Source organism: Erythrolamprus reginae, chromosome Z (genome assembly GCF_031021105.1).
Source record: "Erythrolamprus reginae isolate rEryReg1 chromosome Z, rEryReg1.hap1, whole genome shotgun sequence".
Lineage (NCBI taxonomy): Eukaryota > Metazoa > Chordata > Lepidosauria > Squamata > Dipsadidae > Erythrolamprus > Erythrolamprus reginae.
The window spans coordinates 4307716-4327088 of NC_091963.1; the positions used below are offsets into that span (position 1 = coordinate 4307716).

General features: G+C 45.8%; 1 protein-coding gene across 4 annotated transcripts in view; it reads right to left on the reverse strand.

The window, feature by feature from the left end:
* NKTR (natural killer cell triggering receptor) overlaps positions 1 to 19373 on the reverse strand; it is a 51082-nt gene that overhangs the window by 7798 nt on the left and 23911 nt on the right. For all 4 annotated transcript variants that reach the window (XM_070728758.1, XM_070728759.1, XM_070728757.1 and 1 more), the window contains 8 exons: positions 18378 to 18523; positions 16809 to 17019; positions 12010 to 12207; positions 10851 to 10935; positions 8515 to 8657; positions 4384 to 7230; positions 3695 to 3790; positions 679 to 735 (listed from right to left, as the gene is read on the reverse strand). In XM_070728758.1, coding sequence (XP_070584859.1) covers positions 679 to 735; positions 3695 to 3790; positions 4384 to 7230; positions 8515 to 8657; positions 10851 to 10935; positions 12010 to 12207; positions 16809 to 17019; positions 18378 to 18523 — 3783 coding nt within the window. The remainder of the gene's footprint in view (positions 1 to 678; positions 736 to 3694; positions 3791 to 4383; positions 7231 to 8514; positions 8658 to 10850; positions 10936 to 12009; positions 12208 to 16808; positions 17020 to 18377; positions 18524 to 19373) is intronic.

A 19373-nucleotide genomic window follows, 5' to 3' on the forward strand; every position in this document is an offset into this window, starting at 1 on the left:
ATATGCCCATGTCACACCAACACTCCGAGTCTGCATTGGTTGCCGATCAGTTTCCGGTCACAATTCAAAGTGTTGGTTATGACTTATAAATCCCTTCATGGCATTGGACCAGAATATCTCCGGGAAAGCCTTCTGCTGCACGAATCCCATCGACCGATTATGTCCCACAGAGTTGGCCTTCTCCGGGTCCCATTGACAAAACAATGTCTGGCAGGCCCCAGGGGAAGAGCCTTCTCTGTGGCGGCCCATACCCTCTGGAATCAACTCCCCCTGGAAATCAGGACTGCCCCCACCCTCCTCGCCTTTTGCAAACTCCTTAAAACCCACCTCTGCCGTCAGGCATGGGGAAATTGATTCCCCCGGGCCGTTCCATTTTATGTATGGTTTGTTTGGCTTGTATGATTGTTTTTTATATTAATGGGTTTTAAACTGTTTTTTAATCATTGGATTTGTACTGTATTTTGTTGTTGTGAGCCGCTCCGAGTCTCTGGAGAGGGGCGGCATACAAATCTAATTAATTAATTAATTATTATTAATAATAATAATAACAATTATTATTATTATTATTATTATTATTATTATTATTATTATTATTAATAATACAGTGGGTCAGAGTACCCGGTTTACAGATTGTTTTACAAAGATGTTTATGAAAATGACCTCATGGGTATTACATACCTTGACCGACTCCGAGTGTAAGAATTGCTTCTGGATAGGCTTCGACTATAAGTGTGACTATTAAAACCAGGAGGGAGGGGGAAAAGATTGGCATAAAATTATTTGCATGGACAACTTTCCTAAGCATTTAAATATACCGTATTTTTGGGAGTATAAGATGCACCTTAGTTTTGTGGGAAGAAAACAAGGAAAAGAAATTCTACCTCTGCCTCCCTACAATTTGCCTCCCAGCAAACAGCACAGATGAGATACCCAGTTTGCTGTGTATTTCTGTGCATGTTTGTCTGACCCAAAGAAATAACAAAGAATTGGAGAAATGTACATTATGAGCGCACTGTTCACCCATTTTGAGACTCAAAAATCACTACCCCTAAAGCAGGGGTCCCCAAACTTTTTACACAGGGGGCCAGTTCACTGTCCCTCGGACTGTTGGAGGGCCGGACTATAAAAAAAAACTATGAACAAATCCCTATGCACACTGCACATACCTTATTTTAACGTAAAAAACAAAATGGGAATGTACTATTTAGAGAGGGGGAACAAGTCTGAAATTTATATATGTTTATGCTTTGTTTTTAATTTTCTTTTGTTAACATCTGATTGGCTATACAAGGTTCTCTTGGTTTATAGAAAAATGTATAAAAAGGTTTATAGAAAAATGTATAAAGAAAGAAGGAAGCACTTTGGCATAATGGTTAATAAGTTAGAAATATAATTGGTGTTGTACTTTTTGAAGGAACATTAAGGAGGGAATTTAATTAAAAGAAAAGTATGTACCTGGATGACAACATTAGAAAAAAAACCTTTTGCAACTTTTTTGATGATTGATATTAGTTACTGACAAAATATTGCATTTTATTCAGGGAAAATTAGATGGTACATTGTATTGTTTGAATGTATGTTGAGAGAAAAATTTTAACCCCCCCCCCCAAAAGTCCTTCCTTCCTCCGCCCCTCCATTCATTTCATTCTTCCTTCCTTGTTCCCTCCATTTCTTCTTCCTTTCCTTCCTTCCTTTTCCCTCAATTTCTCCTTCTTTCCCTCCCTCCCTCCTTTCCACTTCTCTCTTCCCTCTCCCTTTTTTCCTTCTTTCTCATTTGTTTTGTTTCCCTCTCCCTCGTTCTTTCCCTCCATCATTTTCTCATTTTTCTCTTTTTCTCTCTCACATTCCCTCCCCCTCTCACTTCTGTTTTCTCTCCCTCTCTCTCTTGCTTTCTCTCTCTCTCTCTCTCTTCTTCCCTCTTCCTTCCTCTCTTCTTTTTTTTTCTTCCATGCAACACGCCGCCGGGCAGTCGGCTGCAAGCAGAAGCTCCAAGACAGTGGCACCGACGTCGGGTCGCAGCCAGCCCCATGCCCAGCGCAGCGCCAGCAATGTACGGCGTCCTGCAACACATTGAGCTGCCGCCGTGGCCACCGCCACCGGTGCCTTGCAGCCAACCGCCCCACCGCTGCCCCACGGCTACTGCTCAGTGCCCTCCCGCTCGACTCACATTTGGCTGCATCACCTTCGCGACTTGCCCTGCTGCCCCGCACCCACCAGAGCTGCCCAGTGCGACCGAAGCGCGGGGCGGAGTAGGCGGCGGCTGCTTCAGGCCCGCCCCCGAGCTGAGCTTCCTTTGGCTTCCTTCGAAGCAAAACTGCAAAGCTCACTTGCCGCCTCGAAGGAAGCCAAAGGAAGCTCAGCTCAACGAGGACCGGCTGTTGGTCCCTTGAAGCTGCCGCCGCCACCTCCCCCCCCTGCGGAGATCCCTTCGCCCGAACGGAGGCGGCGGCAGCGGGTTCAAGGGACCAAGAGCCGGTCTTTCTCGGCGCTGAATTGTTGTCCTCGTTGAGCTGAGCTTCCTTTGGCTTCCTTCGAGGCGGCAAGTGAGCTTTGCAGTTTTGCCTCGAAGGAAGCCAAAGGAAGCTCAGCTCGGGGGCGGGCCTGAAGCAGCCGCCGCCGCCTACTCTGCCCTGCGCTTCGGCCGTGCCGGGGCCAAGTAAGCGGAGGCTAGGCCCGTCACCCCCGGCTCCAAGCGCGGGGCCTGGGCTGCGGGCAACCATCGGGAGGGCCTTGCTGTCGCCTGGCCGGGGAAAAGCTCCCCTCCCCGCGATCCGGGACGGCATAGCCGTTAACAAGTTAGTGCGCATGGGGTCCTAATGGCTTGGTTACTGCCCCCTCCAGACGCTGTTGCAGGGCTTCCAGGCTCCCCGTGGGTAGCGAAGAAGCAAAAAAGCAGCACTCTCCCGCTCTCTCTCTCCCTCTCTCTCTTGCGTTATTTCTCTCTCTCTCACTCACTCCCTTTCTATCTCTCCCTCTTTCTCTCTCTCTCCCTCTTGGCAGCAGACCCCCCCCCCCCCCCCAATGCCAAAAGTGCCCAAACGCGCGCAAACCTCAACGGTGCAAAAAAAAAAAAAAGCAAAAAAGCGGCACTGGAGGGACCAAGACGGTCTGCAGCTGAGCGTCTGGAGGAGGAGGAGGAGGCGGAAAGCCAGGGGGCGGGGAGGAAAGTAATTGGCCAATTTCTTTCTCGCCTTTAGGGAGAGACTGTTGCTGCTCTGCCATAGGGTGCTTTCCTCCCCGCCCCCTGGCTTTCCTCCTCTTCCTTGCCGCCGCCAGACGCTCAGCAACAGAGTGGAGGGGAGATTCGGGAACTGTATATAGATGGTAAAATTTCGTACGCTGCTGCGGGCCGGGTAAATTGCCTCAGCGGGCCGCATCCGGCCCGCGGGCCGTAGTTTGGGGACCACTGCCCTAAAGGGTCAGCTCTTAAATTATCACCTTGACATATATACTGCTTTATAGTACTTTAGATCCCTCTCTAAGCAGTTTACAAATGTCAGCATCTTGCCTCCAAACAATCTGGGGCCTCATTTTACTGACTTGAGAAAAATGGAAGGATGAATCAACCTTAAGCGGGTCAGGATTGAACTCCTGACTGTAGGCAGAGTTTGCCTGCAATACAGCAACCCAACCACTTGTGCCAACATGGCTCTTATATATTTCTCCAATCCCCTTTCTTTGAAAGGCAACTTACCTATAACTTCTGCAACTGTTGTAAGAGCTGCTTCGACTTCTTGAGCAGCAATCACTATGCCATCCTCTGCTCAGGCTTCTTGAGTAACTCCGGGATCTGTGTATTTAAAAGAAACAGGTTGTGGGGGGGGGGAAACATAACTGAAAAAAAGACACCCCCTTTAAAAATAATTATAATAGGCTGTGAATTCGAGTCCTGCCTTAGCCATGAAAGACTACTAGGTGACATTAAAGCCAAGCACAAAGAGAGTGTCGTTCCAGTACTGGCTGGCTGGAAGACTTTGGGCCAGTCACTGGGAAATGGTGAATTGTAGTCTCGCTTTAGCCATGAAAGCCAGATGGATAACTCTGGGCCAATTTCCAAGAGATGTGCTAGTCCCACTTTAAGACATAAAAGCTGGCTAGGTGACTGTGGGCCAATCATCAAGAGACAGTGAATTTGAGTCTTGTCTTAGGCATGAAAGCCACGTGGGTCACTTTGGGCCAATCACCAGGAGATGGTGAGTTCTAGTCCTAATAAGTGGTCTTAGGCCTGCCACATTCTCTCAGGCAAACACACTGCAACAGGGATGTTGCCGTTGAGAAAATTGAAGGAGGGAGCTGTGCTAGATATGTTCGCTGTCTTGAGTTATTTATAAAAATAATCAAGGCAGGAATCACATGACTGAATGAATGACTGAATGAATTTACCTATACGAGTACTTGGAACTCCTCGACTGACTTCGCGAGTGACTGTAAGACGGCGATCTTGTCCGGTGTCTGGATTTCACATCTGATTTGCTGCGCGATCGACTTCGGCTTCTGGACTGGCTGTCCTCTCGTGCCGGAGAATCTTCTTCACTCGAGCTGTCGTGGTTCCGTGGCCTCCGGTTCAGGCGCGCCGTCTTTCTGACTTCATCAAACAGAGAGCCTGGCCTAATCTTGTTTTTACTTTTAATCTCGATCCTTAAACCTGGCGGTTTAGGATCGGAGGAGCCAGAAGCCATGTTTTTCATTTCAAAGGAATTGCTGGCGGCCCCTGCAAGCTGCAGATTCCCAGCGCCCTGTAATGGTTTCCACTTGTTGTCCCCAAGACTGCTGGATGCGTTTTCAGAAACAGTGTCAACGCTGGCGGCAGCTTTCAATTTTTCCCTGCCTCGTTCCTGCCTGCCTTCCTGGAGGCTAGTCAGTCCTTTAGCATCGACAGTTTGCCTTACATTCTGGGTTACGGTGCTAATGGATGACTGGGAACTTGTGCCGGCTTTAACTTCTTGGAAATTTAATTTTAGGCTCACCGGAGACTGTTCCAGGTCCACGTTTATAGGCGAATCATGATCCGGGGTACAAATATCCATATCATCTATGACGATAATAACCTCATTGTTTCTGTTATCCTCCTGAGCTGCAGTGGGACTTTTGGAAACAAAGGTATTTTTAGTTGGATTTGGAACATGAGTGGATGAAACAGCTTTTTCCTCACTGCGTTTATTGAGTTGGCTAGTGGACGCGGCCTGGACTGCTCCTCTCTTTGAGAGGACGGGCTCTTTGCGGGACATCTGATCCTCCTTCACATGCTCTTTGACTGTTTTGTCGCTTTTGGAATCTGGATCTTTATTTTTGTCTTTGGCTTCCCTTTTGGCATGTTTCTCTTGCGCTTCTTTTATTACCGACGCTCTGACTTCCACCACCTCGTCCTCTTCTTCCTCTTCTCCAAATTCTAAGGGAGGCTGCCAATGGAATGTCTCTTTTCGTTTTTCAACCTTGCTTTTCTTCTCCTTCTTACTTTTGGATTTTTCTTTCGCCTTTTTGGCATGGGCCTTTTGCAAGGACTTTTTGGAACTTCGCTTCTGCTTCCAGGATTTGTCCCTGGAGTCTGCATCAGAATCGGAGGTCTCTGTCTCTGAAGAGGAGGGGGGTTTGCTCCCTTTTGATGTGCCTGGGGCAGGGTCAGACCTGCACTTGCGTTTGGCAGGCGGGTAGGGGTCCAGGTCAGAGTCTGATGAGGCTTCGCCTTCCTCTTTGGAGGGCAAGAGTCTCGAGTTTTCTTTGTCATTTTGGGTTACTTCCCTTTCAAAACTTGGCCCAGAACAGCACACATCGCTCACGTATTTTTTCGTTTTGGCTTTCTGGCCACTTCTAAGAGTATCAGATTTGTCTTTCAGAACTTTTTGTTTGGAACAGTTGCTGTCTTGCCCAGACCAAGATTTTTCTTCATGCTGATTGAGACCCGAATTTCTTTTATTTTGCTTCCGGGTCACTTTTTCAGGCTTCAATTGTCCTTTTTCTTCAACCGCCTCGGGTGGAGAAGATTTTTCACTCCCAGTCAAGGAATCGAGGGAGGTTATGCTTGCACTTCTGGGCTTCGAGCTCGCGTCTTTCGCGTAGGGGAGCGTGCTTTCTGAACTGCTCTGCCTTGTTTTAGACAGATTGGAACTTCTCTCCTGGGACCCCAACTTTGTCCGGCTTTTCTGTCGGTCATCCTCGCTGAGGGAAAAGTAAGAGGAGGATCCACTGTAGCACGACTGGTCGCTGGGGAACCGATTCCCTGAACGGGACCTCACGGTGTATCGGGATCTCAAACTGGATGGGCTTTTTGATCTGGAGGAAGACTTGGAGGAGGACCGGCTTCGTGAAGTCCTGCTTCTACATTTCCACCAGCTGCCTGAGCTTCTGTTGCTCTGCAGTTTGGAGTAACGGCTCCGGTCACTCTCTGAGCTCTTTTGCTGCTTAGGATAGGAAGAGGAGGATCCGGGGTTTTGGATGCCGATTAAGCTGTAATTCGCCTGAGCGGGTGGTAGGTGAGTGGTCTTGGCTTTCATTTCCTGGAGACGCTCGTAAGAGGGTTTCCACGGTTTTTGCCCTGGTTTCCATCTGGAAGGAGGAGGACTATCGCTCAGTGGGATAACTGGGAGGCTTTCGGCAACCACAGGCTGAATAGTGAGTTTGTCATTTTGGGGTAACGCTGTTCGTGCCGGTTCGACGGAGACCAGTTTACACTCGTTCAAATGAGCCGTCGCATTTTTGGGCGAGTTGGGGACCGTTTTCACTGGCTTTGGGGCAGAACTGGATCTCGACCTGCTTCTTGAACGTGAGGACACGCGAGTGTTTCTCGATTGAGAACTTTGTGAATAAGACCTAGACCTGGACCGAGATCGGGACCGAGACTTATAGTACGAGCGAGAATCTCTGCTGGAGACAGAGGCCGAGTTCTGCTTGTCTCGCTCGGATTTGGACCAGTCTCTTCTAGAAGAACCTTCTTTAGATGTCAGGGAGGAAGAACGCGACGCTCTTTCCCGGTCACCCAATGGTTTTGTCCTCCTGGCAGAAGAAGGGGAGGAGTCGACCTCGGTGGAAGGGGACCGTTTCCTTTTTGTTTGCTTGTGCTTCTTTAAGTGCTTCTGCTTTTTGGCCTTCTTGTGCTTCGCTTTTTTCTCCTTCCGGTGTTTTTTACGGTGGCTGACATTTTGAGCAGTACTGGGTTCTGAAAAGCCATTGCGGGACCAAGAACGAGACCGAGGAGACCGACTTCTTTCATCCCACTGTCCTGGGTCACTCAGCCTAAGGGAGGGAAGAATCAAAGTATCTTTGTTTTGGTCTGTGATCAGCTTTTGGAAAAATAAAAAGAATACACTAAAATAATATTTAACACATTGTGGAAGGCCGGGGGGAGGGACTTAATAGGAAACCAACTTAACTAATCAAAAGTTTTGCAAATGTACAATGAGGTAAAGATATTTTAGCCACCTGATGTGCAAGTTTGAGATTAGCAATGGGGTGCTCACCTTGCAGCACTGATCAAAAGGCCCAGCAGAGATTATACTACCTGAACTTCTCAGGAAACAAGTGAGTGAAAAACTGCTGGGGACCTTCTACTGTGGCACCATAGAGAGTATTTTAACCTACTGCACCTGTGTATGGTTTGCCAATTGCTCAGTGGCAGATAGGATAGCGCTCCAGAGGGTTAAAACCATTGCCCAGAGGATCACTACTTGGCCTCTCCCCTCTTTGGAAGAGCTTTTTAGCTGGCGCTGCCTTAAGAAAATTCAAAACATTCTTAAAGATCCATCCTATTCTAGGCCCCCGTTTGTTTTTTGAATTATTATCATCTGGCAGATGTTACAGGATTAAAAAAACAAGGACAAATATGCTGAAAAACAGCTTCTATCCCACGGCAGTAACTGTACTGATTGCCATGATGGTGAACCTATGGCAAGGGTGCCACAGGTTGCACGCGCAGCCATATCAGAGGGCAAGCCAGACTTTGCGAGGTTTTGCTAGGTTTCTGCTGCAGAGCGTATGCGTGCACTGTCCAGCTAATTCTTGGTCTTAGGAAAGATAGTTTAGCCCTCCAAACGCTTCAGGAAAGCTTTCCGGAAGCCCAAGAAGCAAAAAAAGAAAAGAAAAAAGTAGACGGACTTTGTGTTATTTTTTGCATTCTGGACATTTCAAGAAAGCTTCCCTGGAGGGCTCTGTGAGGGAGGGAGAGTGTTGAAACTTAAAGTGCCCCGATTCCTTCGGCTGCATCCGAAAAAGTCAGAGTAAGGAGAAAGGGAGGGGGAAGGAAGGCTCTTTGAGGGAGGGAGCGTGCTGAAACGGTAACAGTGCTGGTCACACAAACTAAAAAATATCTCCAGAATATACTGGCTCCCTCCGTTAAGTCATTGAGAGTCAGGCATCACTTTACCTTTAACTCATTTTAAAATCTGAATTAGTCCCCAGATTCTTGTCTTGTACAAGCCAGTAGTTGAAAACGTGTTTTCCATCCCAACTCTCACATCTGAAACACAGAGTTCTCCCAAAATGTGACATTTCAGGAATGGAAAAGTGTCGGCAAATTCTTACTTATCTCCTTTACTCCACTTTTCTCCACTGGGGGCCCTGTAAGCTCTCAACCTCTGCATTTCCTCTTTCCAGTGGGGTGGTGTTTCACTACTTCCATTGTTATCCGATTCTGTGCACGAGCAGTGAGGCGGGGTGTGGTATCTCTAGAGAGAAAAAAAATGGAATAGGATAACAAATCTCATCAAGTTGAAACCTAACTCTGCAGCACTAACTGTGGAGGTCTAGGGGGCCATCACTTCAACAGGAGCCAGCAGTTCGCGGCAGCAGCCAAAGAAACAAACAACCAAGGCAATCCTAGGCTGCATTAACAGAAGGGCAGAATCAAGATGACATGAATTCTTAATACCATTTTATAAGGCCTTGGCAAGACCATACTTGGAATACTGCATCCAGTTTTGATTGCTGCAATTTTAAAAAGGGAGCAGAGAGAAGAGCAGCAAAGATGATTAAGAGATCTGGAGGTAAAACAGATCACGGAGAGTTGCATAAATTGTGAGCATGTCTAGTTTAACGAAAAGAAGGTTTAGGGGTGGCATGATAGAAGTCTTCCAATATTTTAGGTGCTGTCACGAAGAAGAGTGGGTCAACCTATTCTCGAAAGCAAAAGGCAAAACAAAGCACAATGGATGGAAACTGACCAAGGAGAGAACCAATCTAGAACTAAGGAGTAATTTCCTCACATTGAGAATAATTAAACAGTGGAACAGTTTGCCTCAAGAAGTTGTGGGTGTCTGTAAAAGACCTCCAAAGTCCCTTCCAACTCTGTTATTGTTATTCTGTGGCTTGTATATATTCAGGAATAATTAAAGCTTCCTTGCAAATATAGGATAAGGAAAGGAAAGGACCTGCTGTGCAAGAGAATTCTGCTCCAGAATACAAAATGTACAGAGAGTCCTCCAGTTGCGATTGTAATGTCTATTATGGTCATAAGTCCTGATATGGGTCAGTCATACAAGTGACCTGATTTTATGACTTTTGAGATGGTGGTGAATATCACATTTGTTAACATTTTGCAAAGGCACAGTTTTGCTGAAAACAGGTAAAACTGTATTAAAGCACAACCAAAGCACAACCAAATGTCCAGATGCTCCAAACATCCTGTTGAAGAGAGCCAGAAGAGCAGTTACGTGATCATTAGGGAGCAGCACCTGATCATCACAACATTCGATCCAGGTCTTAAATTCATTTTTCAGGTCTGACATAACTCCAAATGGTCACTAAACAACTAGCTATAACTCAAGCATTACCTATAAATCGAGAGTAGGGATCTTTCTTGACTCATAAGATGGACTTGGTATGAAGCCCCTCAGAAAATAAATTTCAGAAAATTGAATTTCCAAGGTGTAAGAAGTCATTTTCTTCATTTTGTCTAAAATATTGTCTAAATTTGGGCTTCAATAAGTCAATAATTAACAACACAGGGAGTCCTTGGCTTACGAACACAATTGAGCCCATAATTTCTGTTGTTAAGTGAAACATTTGTTAAGTAAACTTAACTCCTTTTTACAATCTTTCTTGTCACATTTGTTAATTAAATCACCACAATTCTTAAGTTAGTCAACCAGTTGTTAAATGAATCTGGCTTCCCCACAGATTTTGCTTAACCAAAGGTCATAAAAAGGTGAACACATGACCTTGGGACAGTGTAACCGTCATAAATAGGAATCAGTTGCCAAGAAGCAAAATTTTAATCAGGTGACCACAGGGATGTTGCAATGGCCATAAGTGTGAAAAACAGTGAAGTCATTTTTTTTCCAGTGCCGTTATAACTTTGAACAAACGGTCACTAAACTAACTGTTGAAAGTCAAGGGCTACCCTGTAAAAATGTAGTCTTCCACTGCTGCCTGTTTTTCTTCTTACTTTTTTTAACTTACCGTTTCTTTAAGTATCAGAATACTGTCAGAATACCTTTTTACAATTCCAATAAGTCCCTAAATGAGGTGGCACAGCAGGTAGAGTGCAGTACTGCAGGCCACTAAAGCTGACTGCTAGATCTGTAGGTCAGTGGTTCAAATCTCATCAACGGCTCAAGGTTGACTCAGCCCTCCATCCTTCCGAGGTGGGTAAAATGAGGACCCGGATTGTGGGGGACAATAGGCTGGGTCTGTTAAAAAGTGCTATTGCTCACATGTTGTAAGACGCCCTGAGTCTAAGGAGAAGGACGGCTTAAAAAAAAAAATCAAATAAATAAATAAATGAAAAGAAGCTGGCATCACTGCTACACAGCCCAAATGTGTTAGTCATGACTTTAGACAAGCCAGAAAAACTTTTCAGGACTTTTAAATATGAAACTCTAAAGATGAAGTTTTGATTTTTTTTTCAAAAAACAACGTACTATTATGCCTCTCCCTCTGATTTTTCTTCCAGATTTTGACACCGAAGGCTTCTGGTCACTCGAAACCGGTCCAGGGTCAGTATTCCTTAAATATTCAGAAGAAAATAAGTATTAGGAAAAATGAGCTGGGGAGGTATGAGCTACTTTCTTGTAATCAAAATAAGGCCTAAAATAAGCAAGTATGGTCAACAGTCATGCAACTGCTTATCTTTGTTGGTAGCCCAGTCTATCAACTTCAGTATATTACAGGTAGTCCTTGACTTACAACCATACATTTAGTGACCGTTCAAAGTTACAAAGGCATTGAAAAAAATGACTTATTTCTGTTTTTCACATCTATGACCACTGTAACATCCCCATGGTCATTTGGTCAAAATTTGGATGCTTGGCAACTGTCGCATATTTATGACAGTTGCAATGTCCCGGGGTCATGTGGTCCCTTTTGGGACCTTTTGACAAGTAGAGTCAATGGGGAAGCTTAATTCACTTAACAACTGTGTTACTAACTTAACAGATGCGGTGATTCAATTAACAACAAAGGTTGGTCATAAAATAGAGCAAATTTCAGTTAACAACTGTCTTGCTTAGTAATAGAAATTTTGTGTTCAATTGTGGTCACAAGTTGAGAACTATCTGTTCTAAAGATAAGAGGCATAGATAGATACCACTTCCCTCCCAGAAAAAATATTTCAGCTCCTAAAATATACACTACTCAAAAAAATTAAAGGGAACACTTAAACAACACAATATAACTCCAAGTAAATCAAACTTCTGTGAAATCAAGCTGTCCACTTAGGAAGCAACACTGATTGACAATCAATTTCACATGTTGTCGGCAGATTCAACTTTATACAGAACAAAGTATCCGATGAGAATATTTCATTCCTTCAGATCTAGGATCTGTTCTTTGAGTGTTCCCTTTATTTTTTTGAATATAACCTTTTTGGTTAATATCTGAAATATAGGTAATCCTTGGGTTATGTCAGTTCACTTAGTGAAACTTCAAAGTTACAATGTAAACCTCCCAAAGTACTTATAACACACTTGCCCTGTCTATCCCTCTCCCCTCCCTGTATACCCTGTATAAATAGGTATATTTCATTCTATCACTTAGTTTTAAATCAAAACATAAAGAATTAAAAATAAGTGCAAAGCATACAAATCTGGCTCTGTAATTATAACGGGCGCATCTCTTCTAAGCAGAAATCTGTTTTCTGGCACAGGAGGAATTTCTTCCGGGCGGATGACAGGTTTGCCCCTTTTCACGTTCTGGTCTGCTGATTTTTCGTTCGCTTCGCTTTGATCCGAATGGCTGGAGGAAAGAGAGCGAGTTACGGCCACTGAGGCCACTTCGTACCTGTTTGAAAAGCCAAGCAAAATGATCAGCAGGGAATAATCTCCTAGTTCGATGCCTAAATTGAACTATTTTGTCCTTCTCCGGTTTGATATACAGTGATACCTCGTCTTACAAACGCCTCGTGATACAAACTTTTCGAGATACAAACCCGGGGTTTATGATTTTTTTGACTCTTCTTACAAACTATTTTCACTTTACAAACCCACCGCTGCCGCTGGGATGCCCCGCCTCTGGACTTCCATTGCCAGCAAGGCACCCATTTTTGCGCTGCTGGGATTTCACTGAGGGTCCCCTCCATGGGAAACCCCACCCGCGGACTTCCGTGTTTTTGTAATGCTGCAGGGGAATACCAGCAGGGGAATACCAGCAGGGGAATACCAGCAGCACAAAAATGGGCGCTTCGCTGGCAACGGAAGTCCGGAGGTGGGGTTTCCCAGCGAGGGGAGCCTCAGTGAAATCGCAGCATTGCAAAATTACAGAGGTCTGGAGGTGGGGTTTCGAGGACTTTGGTGTTTTTGCGATGCTGCGATTTCACTGATGCTTCCTTTGCTGGGTAACCCCACCTCCGGACTTCCATTGCCAGCGAAGCGCTCGTTTTTGCAATTCTGTGATTCCCCTGCTGGGATTCCCCTGCAGCATCGCAAAAATACAGAAGTCTGGAGATGGTGTTTCCCATAGAGGGGAGCCTTAGGGGAATCCCAGCAGCGCAAAAATGAGCGCTTCAGCTGGCAAAAGGGGTGAATTTTGGGCTTGCACGCATTAATCGCTTTTCCATTGATTCCTATGGGAAACAATGTTTCATCTTACAAACTTTTCACCTTAAGAACCTCGTCCCGGAACCAATTAAGGTTGTAAGACAAGGTATCACTGTAAATGTAAATAACCAAGTCATGCTTTGTGTTGTTAAACATCCATCCAATTCACTTCTTTTTCAACAATTAAATTCTGCTCTCTTTGTTGTCCGTTTTAATTCCATGCTGATTCCTCTGAACAGAATTTAAGAATTCTAATAACATCCATGGAAACACACAGGAATTTCTCACTTAATGTGGATGGACCCCTCCCCCCCACCAAAGGTACTCACAACAGAATTCCAAAGTTATAACAGCTGCACTCCCCCCTCCCCCATGGTCACATGATCAAATTTTAGGCTTCTGGCAACTGGTTTCCTTTTACGACCATTTGCAATGTCCCAGTTGTCTGACTACAACTTTGGGGATTTTTTTGTGAATTTCTAATATTTACAGGTAGTCCTCAACTTACAATCATTCATTTAGTGGAAGTTCAAAGTTATGGCATTGGAAAAAGGTACTTATGACCATTTTCCACACTTACGGTCACTTCATCAAAATTCAGATGCTTGACAACTAGTTCATATTTATGACTGCTGCTCTGTCTCAGGGTCAAGTGATCACCTTTTGTGACACAGTCAATAGGGAAGCCAGATTCATTTCACCACCATGTTCCGTACTTAATTGCAGTGAATCACTTAACAGGAATGGCAAGAAAGGTGTAAAATGGAGTAAAACCCACTTAACAACGGCTTCGCATAGTAACAAAATCCGGGAGGGTTCAATTGTGATCATTAGTCAAGGACTTCCTATACTTCTGGTTTCCACCAGAAAGCACTCAAATTGAGTCGTTTAACTTCTGCAGTATTTGTTTAACGACCACATTATTTGCTTAACAACAATGATGGCCATAAGCCCAGCTCCAGTCACTTGGTGAACCAACTTAACAACTACTATGACTAATTCCCAGTTCAGTTACAGTTGTGAGGTGAGAACTACCTGTACCTATCCATTGTCTTTAAATGTAATTTTAGAATCACAACTCTATGCTCGCTAGGAATTCAAAGTGTTTCATTTTGAAATGATAGATGCAGAGTTGGAGACTGTCGAGGTCTAAAAGCCTTATTTTTTAAAAAACTTTTTAAAAAGATCTTAAGTTTTGCTGTCATTATTCAAGACTTTTCTAGACATGGCCTGTATACACTTTAATGTATCTATTAAAACACACACACACACACACTTTACACCCAAGAATAAATACAATTAAGCTTGTTCACCCCAAAGATAAAAGACTCAGACATAAACTGAGCAGCGTGATATATGCAGTACAATGCAACGAGACGTGCGGATCTGGACACTGGAGAAACAAAAAATAAATAAATTTCACAAACACGTGGCAGAACATAGGAGAATAAACCCATCAAGGCCAGATTCTGCATCTGCACTTGAAAGGAAACAGCCACTCTTTCGAAAGCCAGAGAAGCCCACATTTTGAACAGAGTGGACCGCTAGTTTGAAGGGTCAAAACAGCCCTCTCTCAACAGAGGGAGGTGTGGGGAATACTACACCACCTTATCTCCTGTTTACAACCCAGTCCTTTCAGTAGTTCCAAGAAGGATCCACACTCATTTGCACTATTCAGGTGACCTTGGGGGCCTCAACGGTTCTTGGGAGAGAATGCTGACCAGATGATTGCAAGGAATATAATTCCTCCCATCCTCCACCATCTGTCAGAACTGAAGAAGCTTCGTGGATGAGAAGCGAAACGTTTTCAAAGAAAAACAAAGCCCAACTGCCTTTTGAGAAAGCATCTTTGGGACAACTGTCACCTAAATCAGAGGTCCCCAACCTTTTTTGCACCAGGGACCGGCTTTAAGCTAGACCAGTTTTCCATGGCCCGGTGGGGGGGGGGAGCTAGCTGTCAGTGGCGCCGTAAAAGGGGCGATCAAGAGAGGAATGGGTGAATGAATGGACGGAGGGTGGGAAGGAAGGAAAGAGGGAAGGGAGAGGAACAGAAGAAGGGTGAAAAGGAAGCAAAGAAAGGTGTGAAAGGGGAGAGTAAGAGAGGAAGGAGTGAAAGAAGGGAATGAGGGAGGAAAGAAGGGAGGAAGGAAAAGGAAAGCAAGAAATGGAGGGAGGGAAGGAAGGAAAGAAAGAAAGGGGGAAGGGACAGGAACAGAGGAAGGAAGCAAGGAAACTTATGAAAGGGGAGAGTAAGAGAGGAAGGACTGAAGGGAGGGAGGGAGGGAGGGAAGAAGGTAGGAAGGAGAAAGAAAAGAAGAAATAGAGGAAGGAAAGGTAAAAGAGAAAGAAAAAGAGCAAGAAAGAAAGCAAGAAAGAGAAAGAAAGGCAACTTCAAAGAAAGGCTCACTGAGCATCTCTCACTCTCTCTTTCTATCCCTCTTTCTTTCTTTCTCTTCCTTTCTCTCTCTCCTCTTCCTTTCTCTCCTCTCTCTCTCCCTCTCTCTTTCTCTCCCCCCTCTCTCCCCCTTTCCCTCTCTCTTTCTCTCTCTCCCTCTCTTGCTATCTCTCCCGCTTTCCCTCTTTCTCCCTCTCCCTCTCTTTCTCTCCCCCCTCTCTCTTTCTCTCTCTCTCCCCCTCTTTCTCTCTCTTCTTCTCACTTTCTCTCTCTTGTTTTCTTTCTGTCTCTTTTGCTTTCTGTCTCTCTCTCTCTCACTCTTTCTCTCTTGTTTTCTTTCTCACGCTCTTTCTCTCTCTTGTTCTCTCTCTCTTGCTATCTCTTTCTCCCCCCCCCTTTCTCTCACTCTCTCTTTCTCACTTTCTCTCTATCTTGCTGTCTGTTGCTCTCACTCTCGTTCTCTCTCCGTTCTTCTCAGCGGTGACGCGCGCACGCCCTGCCCGCCTCACCTTTGCGAGAGCACTTTCGTCCCGGGCTCTCAGCAAGGGGGTTGCAGGAGAGGCGGGGGCGGCGAAGGTGATGTTCAATGTCGGGGGCGCGCGCTCCCTATCCCCCTGCTAGCCCACTCGGAATATTCAAAATAAGAAAAACCTTCGCCGGCAAAGGTTTTTCTTATTTTGAATATTCCGAGTGGGCTAGGAAGAGAAGGGGGAGAAAGTAGAAAGGAGGATGGGGACCAAGAAACGAGGAGGAAGAAGAGGCGCGCGATCCTTCCGAAGGGCCGAGGAAAGACCGGAGCGCGCAGCCTAGCGGGGGCTTCTCTCCGCTCCGCCGGCGCCTCCAGACCTCTGAGTTCCTCGGGCTGCTTGCGGACAGGCTGGCCTCCTCGCGTGGAGCCAGCCAGGCTGATGTCAACGCGTAGGGCTGGTCTTGCCCGGCCGTGGGGCGGAGGGGGGGGATAAGACTTGGGGGGGGGGAGCTTTTACAAGGAAGCGCGGGCGGGAAGGGGCGCGCGCAAGGCAGAGATGCCGCTCTCCAGCGGCTGGGGAAAAAAAACAGGGCAGGGGGTGGCGGCCACGGCGCCCTATGTGGGGTGGTGGTGGTGGCCTCCGCTGAGAAAAACCTTTGCCGCCATTCCCTCTCGGCGTCAAGGACGCGCAGCGGCGGAGAGAGGGAAGGGGGTGCAGCAGCATCCCTTCTGGCCTTGGCGGGCTGCCCGACCCTCCCCACCTCCTGCAAACGCGGCGGGCGGCGGGGGGAGAGCAAGGAGCCGGTTCCGGCGGGCGCGGGGCTTGGCTGGCTGGCGGGGGGAGCGCCGCTGGTGGTGCGGAAAGGCCGAGGGGGCCCTGGCGCCGCGGACCGGCTGAAAAACCCCAACGGCCCGGTGCCGGTCCGCGGACCGGCGGTTGGGGACCTCTGACCTAAATGATAGAGAATCTGCATAGACTGACCTGTGTTTGTTTTTTGTTTCCTCTTTCTTCCTCTCTTGCCGCCTTCGTTTCTTAGATTGTTTAGCTTTGTTCCGCCTCTTCCTCTTCCTCTTCCTGCTTCGCTCATTTTCATATTCGCTGTCGGAGGATGACTCCGATGATGTGGATGTGCTGCTGGAGGAGCTATCGGAAGCTTTTACACGACTACAGGCTTTCCGCTTCTTCTCCAACACTTAGGAAGGATAAAGTCACATGCTTTTAATAAACTCTAGAAAGCACATGGATTGACAATCAACAGGAATAGAGTTAACTATTACAGTCATTATTTTGGGATCACAATTACATATAGTACACGTTACCAATAAAGGAGAATATTTATAACTCAGGGTTGAAATGAGGAATCCCTGATGCTCTCTGAGTGAGTTTGGGGGTTTTTTTGCAGATGTTTCATGACCTAACTGGAGAGCATCATCAGTACTAGAAGGGAGGAGAGTTTGCAGAGAGGAGGAGGACTATGGGGTCCTTGGTGCTCTCTGAGTTGGTGGTTTTCTTACAGATGTTCCATGTTCCAATTGGGCAATATCAGTGTTAATAGGAAGTAATGAGCTTTGTGGTGGAGGAGGGGGATTATGGAGTCCTTAGTCCTGATCTTGGTTGTTTCCTTGGAGACATCTCATTACCAAACTAGGTAAAACAATCTGTGGTAGAAGAGAGTGTGGTTTGTGGAGGAGGAAGACTGAGCACTCCTTGGCGCCCTTTGACCGTGACTATTTTTGATGTTTCATGAACCAACTAGGTAACACCATCAGTCTTAAAAGGGTGATGACTGATGATGTTCCCTAGTTGCGTCACGAAAACTCTGCAAGAAAACCATCAAGCTCAGCAAGGACAAAGGATCCCACCGTTCAGCTCTGCACTACAAATATTCTCTCCTGTCATCAATTTCATAGAATAGGTATTGAAATAGATCTAAGTGGGCCTTTATTTTACAAGTAAATATTCTGCTCAACGTTTTCTTGATTCAGAAGCCAGTATCCGATAAAACTGTGATGGCGAACCTATGGAATGTGTGTCAGAAGCCGCACGCAGAGCCATCTTGTGCAAGATGCACAGACTTGCTGGCTCCTCTTCTGCGTTCCTATACACACATGTGCACCAGTCAACTAGCCTTCGTGCATGCAAGAACGCCAAAACCCGGAGGAGTAGCATTCTGGCACGCATGCGCAAGCCGTCACCCAACAGCCAGTTGTTTGTCGGGTGCACATGCGCGCTGGAAACGGCAAGTTTGAGTGCCAGCGCACACATGCGCGCTGGAATGCTACTCTTCCAGGTTTTGGCACTCCTGCAAAGGCCAGCAATGCAACAGTCCAGGCTGGATGGTTTTACCTGCCATTGTTGGCATGCGGTGCCACCATTGCAATAAAGGCTCACAGAAGAATCAGGCCAGAGCCAGGAGGAAACGCTACCCAATGTACAACCCTCCAAGGGTTTCTGAAAATGGTTTCCAGAACCCTAATTAAAATTCAATCTTGCAGGTATCGTAGGATCCTTTTTGCCATGAAGCATGTCTACCAAAAAAGAAAAGCTTACCATCTTTGGCCGGTTTGGTAACCAGCACCCCACAGTCAATGACACGCACATCGGCATATGGCCTACTGGCAGAATCAGTTTTCAGAGTCTCGATTTGTTCTATGACTTCAAAACCAGAAATAACAAGTCCAAAGACGACATGGACGCTGCAAAAACAGAAAATGCCAAAGGTATACTAGTCTGTACAAAAAAAAGGGAACTTGCCAGCTGTGTTCACACTAAATTCTTCACTGGGTATGTTGAGTGGATTTCCTGCAACCAACTATCTGATATTCCTCAACTTACAACCGTAAAGGAGGCCATAATTGCTGTTACTAAGCAAATAAGGCCATAATTTCTGCTGCTGAGCAAAGCCGGTTTCAGAGATCCAAAATTTCAGATCACAATTGAGCCCCAAATTTCCATTGCTACGCCAGAGAGTAGTTAAGTGAGTTTTGACCCAATTTATAACCTGTCCTATCATAGTTGTTAAGTGAACCACAGAAGTTAAGGAACACAGTTGTTAAGTGAATCTGAGCTTCCCCACTAATTTGCTTGTCAGAATGTAGCCAAAGGGGATCACGTGACTTCGGGACATTGCCACTGTAATAAATATGAGCCATTTGTCAAGTGTCTGAATTTTGAGCATGTGACCCTGGGGATACTGCAGTGGCCACAAGTATGAATAATAGTGACAAGTTGCTTTTTTAGAGCTGTTGTAACCAAAATGCACATCTGTAAGTTGAGAACTGTGGTGGCCCCGGCCCTCTGGAATCAACTCCCTCCAGAGATTCGAATAGCCCCCACCCTCCTCGCCTTCCATAAAATGCTGAAGACCCACCTTTGTCACAAGGCGTGGGGATAATTACCAACTTCTCCACCCTTTTTATTATGTTTTCGGCCTCACTGTATGATGGATTAGGTTGAAAGTGTATGATTATATAGTTAGGGTTTTTAATATGTATTAATGTTTTTAAATTGATTTAACTTTTACTATTAGATTTGTAATTTATTGTA